The sequence below is a fragment of the Pseudovirgaria hyperparasitica genome (genome assembly GCF_010093815.1).
Source record: "Pseudovirgaria hyperparasitica strain CBS 121739 unplaced genomic scaffold EJ05scaffold_8, whole genome shotgun sequence".
In the NCBI taxonomy this organism is placed as follows: domain Eukaryota; kingdom Fungi; phylum Ascomycota; class Dothideomycetes; order Acrospermales; family Acrospermaceae; genus Pseudovirgaria; species Pseudovirgaria hyperparasitica.
This window is the reverse complement of record NW_022985556.1, coordinates 545,744-554,468: the sequence shown is the minus strand read 5'-3', so window position 1 is coordinate 554,468 and position 8,725 is coordinate 545,744. Positions and strand designations below refer to the sequence as shown.

Here is an 8,725-nt window from a genome sequence, read left to right as displayed (position 1 = left end):
TTGATCTTTATGTCATGACTTCCTACCTTGCATAGTGTTGTCGTACATTCTGACCCAGATTCGTGAACTTTGGCACATTTTGCGATACTCCAGGGATAACTCACATCTGACTAACACATAGCAAGAACTACAGCTGTAGTTTTGTTGAGATATTTCGGCTCTCAAAGTCTGTCCCTGAATACGTCTTCGCCGCCTATTTTAACGAACTGGTCACCCCTACGAAACTTAGCCCAATTCCAGTACATTCGCAGCCAGTGTCACTTCCAAACCAACATCTGTTCTGGAGGTAGTCCACGCCCAGAATGAAATCTCCAAGGTATTCAAGAACTACAAGTTTATGTACGGGAGTGCTACTAACATATGACGGCGGTCACAAGGAAGAACGTGGGCTCAGCCTATCAGTACACGAATACCCTCGATTAGCAGCTTGACTGTCAGCAATCCACGCTTTTCATTCCATAGATTTGAATCAAAGGCCGAGCCACTCTGTCGACAAAGAGTCTACAAACAGCGTATCTTAATTAGACGATGACTTGCACATAATTAGTGCAGAGGAGTTTCGGATGCGACTAGGGTGCTATATGGAGATAGATCAATCAATATTAAATGTGCTTTGTATGTGATGCTATTGGTAATCCTGGCTGCATCAAAGGCTATGGGTCAGACTGACGCTTCGGTAGTCACACAGGCGACTTGATCTTCTCACAAGTCGCCCAAACCAGCCAAACACATGTAGTTCAGTTGGTGACCAGTCCTAGCGACGAGAAGGTGAGAATCTAGGCCCATGCTGAGAACTATAGGTCGTTCTGCAGCTTCAGAGCAGCTTCTAGACAGGGTCACAAGAAGATGAGACATAGCTCAATGGCAGAGGAGAAACTAGAGCTCTCTCATATCGATTGGTAGCTCGTTTGCTCTAGCCATTGATATACTTGTTCAACCCAAAGCAATCCTTCCAACACCCAACACACACCAGAACGCTTCCTCTCTCCTTTCCTTTCCCTTTCCTGCATCTCCACGCGAATCTCCCCGCGCATTGCCTAGTGACGCACTCAGGGCAGTCCCCCTCTCTCGATCTTCCACCGCCGTGGACTCCGTTTCATACTCGATGCGCACAAATATGGGTATCTCAAGCACATCCTCGTCTTCTCGCAAGCCTTTGCTTCGCAAGTAATCCTCATCGTCATCAACTCCACCATCCTGTTCGGGCGCAGAAGTCTTATCGTCCTTCGGAACAAAACGCCCTGGTACGACCTCCAGAATCACACTCGTCCAATTGCGGCCTTTGTCCCACACCTTGCCGGCTTCAGCCTGCGCTTGCGCACCGGGGCCTCCTGGTGCCACAGCATCGCCGCGGCGCGCCGAGCCGCTACCTAGTGCTTCGTCCCAGACATCTGTGTTTGCGCCAACGTCAAATTGGGGGCAGAGGACTGTTATCTTCGACTGTATGCGTCCTGAGGTCATGGATGGCGTGGCGAGCGTCACTTTTATGGGATCGAAGAGAGGATTTGTGAGGGTCAGGAGATACTGAGTTGTCGAAAATGGACTTAGACTGTCGTACTTGAATGGTGTGATACCAGGCGCAAGACTTGCACCAGGAAAGGGCAAAGGCGGCGCGGCGAGCGCTCGAATGGAGAGACGTGGGATTTGGTTGAGCGCTAGCAACTTGATCTTGTAGCGATGTGAGACGACCTTGTTCTCTGGTCGTGATAGGATTTGTCGACATTGTCGGCAGCGTTTGGTTCGCTTCGTCCGTAAGTGGGTTGGCAAAGGACGTAGTTCGGAGGAGAACCGAACAGTGGGATTAATTTGACGGAGGCGTTGAGTAGCATCGACAGTGTTTTCCCAACCTCCTTCTTTCATTCGTTGTATTTTGAGGGCTTCAAATTTAGAGGAGACGAGTGTCAGACCTTCGTCCACATTGCGAGCTTCAGTCATAGTCCGTGCTTTTGTGTCATTTGACCTGGCGCGACCAGTCGCCGAAAGCAATCGGCTCAAGTACTTCGAATGCCGACTATGGTCATTGGATGATTTCTCGCGAGAAAGCTGCGAACGATAGAATGCAAGGAGGTTTGCGTATTGCTCGTCGAAATCCACAGGTTCAGTAGGGGCCGCATCGTCCGCTTGGAGATGCTTTCCTTCGTCTGCTTTCGGTCGTTCTTCCGGCCTATAGTCATCTGGATGCCTTCTTTTGTCAAGGAGATCAATCTTCAGCTTGCGGTCTTTGTCTCTTTCTCTTTGTGGTGGTACTAATTCCCCGCCATTCTTGATGTCCAGCAACTGCTTTGCAATCCCACTGATCTTTTCGAAATGGACTCCAATATCAAGAGAAGTCCACTGACAGTACAGACACTGTAGAATCCACGGTCCGTCGGACCCTCTAGCCTCCTCATCGGAAAGCTGATAATTGGGGACCGATGGTTTGAGTGAGGATACTTGCATTGGTGCAATGCAGACAGGACAATTGAGACAATTTCTCTGGCACCTATGTTACAGCTTTAGGCTCATTTATTTCGACTTTGGGTGCTATGGACTAACCTATTCCCATCACCCCTGACAGCCGAGCTTCCTGCTTCAAGCTGGCAGCTCGGGCAAAACCAACATAGTACCTCCTCTGTGACGCATCTTGGGCATCGTATTTGTTTGCAATCGGCACAATAGAGGAGGTGTTCTATCGGGAACAATGAGTAGTTGGCGCGCGAAGACTGCGGGTCGAACGTTTGCTCATCTTCGTCATCGTCTTGTGCAGAGCCAGCGGAGAGCTGTGAAGCTCGTTTTGCGGCTATAGACGTAGGAATCGCACCGCTTGCATCATAACATGGACATGAATAGTACGTATAAGGGAACGACTGCGCCATGTTGAGCGCTGACGCTCGACAACGGACGGCGTCGAATGTTTTCAGACGCGGAAGGAGTCCGGGGACGCGAGTAGGCGGGTCCGTGCGTTTGAAACATTTATCGTCGACGTCACGCGTCAACCTCCAGTCTTCTCTGTTCTGCGACTCATGATTGCGATACTGGATGGTAAAGCTCCCTTTATTTGTGCCTGTTTGTCTAGTGAGATTCCAATATGAGATCCTCGTTGTTGCCCCGTTCGGTGAGACGCAATTGCCTGCGTCCTGCGACATTTACTACTGCTCGAAGCTATGCTATACAGGCCCCGGGAGCTCCCACCTTGGAAGTCTTCAATCGACATACAAAGTGGTTACAACGGGACAAAAGCGCATCTAATGTTGAGGAAAGCCGAAGTGTTGACTATATAAGAGACGAAGTGGCATCGCGTTTATGTGAGAGACTACTTGTGAGTAAGGCCCTGACGGTGATTCCAACTTGAAAGCTGATTCTCTGGCAGGACATCAATCGCAACTTCCCACATGTACTCGACTTTGGTGCAAATGCTTGCAACATCGCGCGTACTCTCACGCTGCCGGGTATCGACATAGACTCGACAGCCCCAGTTTCTGCGCCACTTAAGACTCGTATTGGTAAATTGACAGCCGCGGATTCGTCCCCATCTATGCTCTATCGAGACGAGGACCTGCCTTTCAACAACGAAATTGATATCATTAGAGATGTGTTGAAGACTGAGGAAACACTGCCGTATGGTGCTGAAACATTCGATGCTGTGCTGAGCAGTCTGTCGTTACATTGGATCAACGATCTCCCAAACCTTCTCCGGCAGATCAACCTTATTCTGAAACCTGACGCTCCTTTCATGGGGGTCATGCTTGGTGGCGATTCGTTGTTCGAGCTGCGCACATCACTGCAGCTCGCAGAGCTTGACACACGAGGAGGTGTAGGCTCGCATACCTCTCCTCTTGCAGACGTTCGTGATATCGGCGGACTTCTACAAGGAGCAGGATTTAAGCTCTTGACTGTAGACGTGGACGACATTGTTGTGGACTATCCATCTAGCTTTGCTCTAATGAAGGATTTGCAAGCCATGGGAGAGTCTAATGCAGTGGTGTCACGAGAGATGGGAGCGATTCGAAGAGATACTTTGATGGCGGCGGAAGCTATATACAAAGAGATGCATGGCAACGAGGACGGAAGCATTCCTGCAACCTTTAGACTAATTTACATGATCGGGTGGAAACCTGGCCCAAATCAACAGGAACCTCTCGAGCGAGGCAGTGGGATGGTTAGTATCAAGGACATTCTCGAAGGCCAAAACAAAACGCCATGATCCAGATCGCTTAATGCCATGGTATAAAAAAGACAGATAGTGATGGCATCACTTGTGGCCAGCAAGGATTGGCGCTCTCGGCCGGTTCAACTCAGGATAGCGTTAAATTCTCCGACGCTGAAAGTGGTTCTGTAGCCCTTAAAGGGCTCCGTACCCGCTTGAAAGGCTAGGACGGCCGAGTCAGTGATCACACGCAATCAAGAGATAGGCGAACACTTACTCATGAGGTATTGAGAGGCAATAGGGAAAGCCTTGTTCTGGGCAAGCCACGTGTAGAACTTCTTGACGTCGGCGCCAAATTTTCTTATCGGGCCATCCTTAACGACAAAGGAGTAGACGTGCATATCCCCGTTGTAGCCATCATACAGATCCCATGTATAACCTTCGATTTTTGGACTTGCTACCGGGGAGCCGCTTTCCGAGATAGGTCTTGCTCCACCATACGCCGCCAGCCTAAAATATCGGTTAGCGGGTGTTATGGCAGAGACTTGAACGTGTTACCAGATCATTACTTCGAACTCGCCGTTGGTGGTACCGCCCTTGGGGTCTGAGTTGCTAAACAGATCGTATGCAACATCGGCGACAATATCTTCGTTGTCGTAACTCCAGGCGAGATAGGAGCCCATAGTAGTAAATTTGTCGATAATTTTTGGAGTAAAGACCTTGCCAGCGTATGGATAACTCTTCACCATGCCCTCACCACCTTGCCATTCCCAGGTCGAGCGCCAGGCAACACCCTTCTTGGTCAGGGCCTGGAACCATGTACACTGCGAGCCCCCCGTCGCTGAGCCCGCACCCCAAGCATTGTTATTGAGACCATATCCGTTGGATGTTCGGTAGTATTGGGCGTCGCCACAAAGCTCGGCGAGCTGCTTCCCACGCCCAAAGAGGTCTTGTGGCTTTGATATGGGGCTAGCTTGCACCATGGCAAAGCCCAAACAAGCCAGCAAAAGAATATAGGTCGAATGCATGATTGAGAAGAAAGATGCGGATAAGAAGTGAAGTGGGAATACTGGATAGTAATGTTGCTGCGGCACAGCATATTTCTCTGATGAGCATGGGCTACTTATACATGTTTCAATACAACGCCCTTACGATGCACAAAACGTACGTCAATTTCGTTCACACTTCTGTTTCAAAGCAGGCACAGGCGGCGAAGGGAACCCAGCCATACTTCCCGACCTTGCTCACTCCATACCTTGCTTCGCAATCGGTGCTTAGAAGAGGCTGTCTGCGTCTATTCCCAGACAGGCAAGCAATTAGATGCTTCCGAGATGACAGGCTCATGTGGCATTTGTACGACGACTCACTGTATGGATAGTCATGGATGGGCGCAATAGAGAGCGTGATTGCGTGTCAGGAATAATACGAACATTGGAGTGCAGCATTGCAGCATCTGATGACTCGTTGTTGTTATTTCGTTTGCGGGTGTTTTCCGCCCGTGCCAGCAGCTTGACGGGCGGGGCGGGTCCGATCCATCCTAAACGCAGCAAAAACGGCAGCCAAACCGCATCCGGACATTCTCCCAACGTCGACCAACAGCACTATTTCTAGGACACTGCCGGATTGGCTGCGTTTCACCTTCTGCTGGACTACACACCATGTGAACCTTCTCCTCAATTGTCCTTGGTTCATCTAGATATCAAAGGTTGAACAGCATCTGTCCAGGGTGCGGCGCAAAAGATTCTCTTTCATGGCAAACTACGCTATGCGGATAATGAGATTGCACAGCCGCCTTGCTTTACCCCTTGCTGGAAGCAGATCACACTCCTTTCACTTTCACTCTTTTATGTCACGATCGTTCTCGACGGCCCAGTCTTATCAAGCTGTCAGGCCCCAAAACAGCTTACCCGCAGCGTACTACCGTGGCGGAACCTCACGAGCTGTCTTCTTCAAGCAACATGATCTTCCCAAGAACCGGGGAGAGTGGTCTGACATCTTTCGCGGTGTGATTGGGAGCCCTGATCCGCATGGTCGTCAGCTGGATGGCCTTGGTGGTGGCATTTCGAGTCTTTCCAAGATCTGTGTCGTCGGTAAATCATCTCGAGAGGATGCAGATGTGGACTACACCTTTGTGGCCCTTGGGATCAAGGATGATGACGTCGACTATTCGAGCAATTGTGGCAATATGACCAGTGCAGTTGGGCCCTTTGCTGTCGATGAGCGCCTGGTAGATGTTCAGACTACTGGGTCAGACAACACAACAACAGTGCGGATTCACAACACGAACACGGGAAAGATCATCCACTCAACGTTCCTCATCTCAGACGACGGCTCTGAAGCTGCGTCATCTGGAGAGTTCGCAATCGATGGCGTATCTGGCCATGCTGCAAGAATACAACTGGACTTTGTTGACCCTGCTGGCTCACGAACTGGGAAGTTGCTTCCCACTGGCAATCCTGTCGACGTCTTCGATGGCATCAATGTGACCTGTATCGATGTCGGCAATCCCTGCTGCTTCGTCAGAGCAGCAGACCTCAACGTCGAAGCTAACATCACCCCCGACGAGATTGATACCCACCCGGTTCTTCTCTCCCAACTCAACAGTCTCCGTCGTCAAGCAGGTGTCGCCATGGGAATTGCAGACTCCCCCGCAGCTGTCCCCGGAAGCGTACCTAAAATTGGCCTCGTGGGTCCTCCAGCAACTAACTCACGAGCTATCTCACAAAACCAAACCGCCGAAACAGTCGATCTGCTCATACGTGCGCTCTCCGTCGGGCAGCCGCATAAAGCCGTGCCCATCACCGTTGCACTCTCCATCGCGGCCGCTGCTCGCGTGCCTGGCAGTGTTGTCGCTGCCTGTGTTCAGCAGGAGCTCGTGGACCCCGCGGGCATCACTGTAGGCCACGCCAGTGGAAAACTGCTCGTTGGCGCGCAATTCGAAAGTGATGGCCGCTTGGCCTGTGCGACGGTATACCGCACGGCACGGCGAATCATGGAGGGCAGGGTATTCTGGAAGTAGAACATGTAGAACAAGATGTGCATGCGGCATGTAAGGGCGTGGTTGCAGGGCCTGCAGAATGTAGTGGCACCAAAAACTGTGTACGTGGGTAAGCACCTAAAACTCGCAATACCCCGGATCGGCAGAGGCGCGCGGCAACATCATGCGAGCTTTGGGGGAGAGGGGGGAGTTGTGCGACGGCCAGCGCATACGTATCCGCTTCTTATGGAAGGTAATGTGTGAGTGAGATGGGAAATCTGACGGTCAGATGCTACCCCATCTGTGCTTAGCACCGCCAGGACACCAATATATCTTACGTTTCCCACGACGCACAGAACGTCATTGCGTGGTCTTTTCACTTGCTCTTGTTTTGTCAACTTGCATCGCCGAGGGCATCAGCTGCATCAATGCGTCCCGTTTGACCGCCCCCTACTAAGCGTCTATCGTGAGATCCAGTGCGATGTGATCAGCAGATGAGTGTGGTGTGGAGATTTTACGCATTGATTCTGCGGATGCTGACCACCCATCCATCCATACGTACATAGCATTATAGCCTCGAGATGCTGGGCCTTTCATAGTCGGTTTTAAGCAATTCGTACGACGACGTTGAACCCGGATCCTTCCGCAGTGGCGATCGGATCGTGCATGCTGTCAGATGCATCTTGATATACCAGGGACGACAAAGACATTTACATTCGAGCCTATGGCGCTGCTGCTGCCGGCTGTGCGGGCAACTTGCATGTGATGGTTTGTGACGAATAAAAGTGAGCTGCGAAGATGTCATTATCTATATGCTTCTGCTAGCGTATATCATTAGCTATCATCCCACCTGCCATGAAGATCAGAGCGGTGAAATCCGGCGTCGGTACTGAGAATTGACGTATAAGGCTGCTGTCGTCAGGATGCTATAGCCGGTTTCCAGTGATATATCCTCCGCTCAGAATTTCAGCTCACGGATCTCAGGATATAATCCAAGAATATCAATGTCCGGGCGTGAAGACGCGCGATCCGTGGTATTTCAATACACGTTCTCGCTGCTTGGAGACGAAGAATATCTTTTGTGATGGTGTTCTATCGAATCTACCTCTGCTACTAACACGCTCACTCTCCCTACCCTCGCTCCCTACTTCCAGCGTTGACTAGGGACTCTTCTGCTGGTCTTATCAGAACTTGTTACTTGTACCTCTTGGGATATATGTAGACATCCATTCGCTCGACGTCAGTTGTGTGTTGCGTGTTCCTTGTTATGTGCTGTATCATAGCGCGGTGCCCTGTGCATGAATACTGGTCCTTCAAGCTTGCGACCTCGCATCGTCCATTGGAAAACGCATAGCCATATGCTTCCTCTAAATATACGGATATCTGAGAGCCCTATAATACCGCTTTCCGCACTCCTCTCATTGAGCTAGCGACTTATTCGTGTGATACATAGTCATCTACTGAATGCTGTTAAGCAGCCAATGTGGAGTATACGACATTCTTTCGAGACGTTTGCGCCGTTAGTGTTGGTTATATGTACATGTATGCATACATCCTACCTGAGACGTCAATCAAGCCAAGCCCAGCGATTTCATATTCGTTTCACTCTCCAGACTATTCAA

General features: G+C 50.5%; 4 protein-coding genes across 4 annotated transcripts; 2 read left to right on the top strand and 2 right to left on the bottom strand.

The window, feature by feature from the left end:
• Nucleotides 1–606: 606 nt before the first annotated feature.
• On the bottom strand, nucleotides 607–2,896 carry EJ05DRAFT_464940 (dynactin Arp1 p62 subunit RO2). The gene is made up of 2 exons (XM_033742760.1): nucleotides 2,536–2,896; nucleotides 607–2,482 (listed from the first exon to the last, which is right to left on the bottom strand). Exons 1-2 carry the CDS (start codon nucleotides 2,853–2,855, stop codon nucleotides 934–936), a joined length of 1,869 nt encoding a protein of 622 aa, XP_033600453.1. The 5' UTR covers nucleotides 2,856–2,896; the 3' UTR covers nucleotides 607–933.
• A 171-nt stretch (nucleotides 2,897–3,067) lies between these two features.
• On the top strand, nucleotides 3,068–4,183 carry EJ05DRAFT_439405 (methyltransferase domain-containing protein; the record flags this gene model as incomplete). The annotated part of the gene is made up of 2 exons (XM_033741872.1): nucleotides 3,068–3,298; nucleotides 3,350–4,183. The coding sequence occupies 2 exons, from the start codon at nucleotides 3,068–3,070 to the stop codon at nucleotides 4,181–4,183; spliced, it is 1,065 nt and encodes a 354-aa protein (XP_033600452.1).
• An 86-nt stretch (nucleotides 4,184–4,269) lies between these two features.
• EJ05DRAFT_493000 (concanavalin A-like lectin/glucanase) lies at nucleotides 4,270–5,109 on the bottom strand (the record flags this gene model as incomplete). The annotated part of the gene is made up of 3 exons (XM_033746086.1): nucleotides 4,270–4,349; nucleotides 4,404–4,636; nucleotides 4,685–5,109. The coding sequence occupies 3 exons, from the start codon at nucleotides 5,107–5,109 to the stop codon at nucleotides 4,270–4,272; spliced, it is 738 nt and encodes a 245-aa protein (XP_033600451.1).
• A 505-nt stretch (nucleotides 5,110–5,614) lies between these two features.
• EJ05DRAFT_476282 (DUF453 domain protein) lies at nucleotides 5,615–7,447 on the top strand. Its single transcript, XM_033743994.1, has one exon. It carries the CDS (start codon nucleotides 5,877–5,879, stop codon nucleotides 7,143–7,145), a length of 1,269 nt encoding a protein of 422 aa, XP_033600450.1. The 5' UTR covers nucleotides 5,615–5,876; the 3' UTR covers nucleotides 7,146–7,447.
• The last annotated feature ends 1,278 nt before the right edge of the window (nucleotides 7,448–8,725 follow it).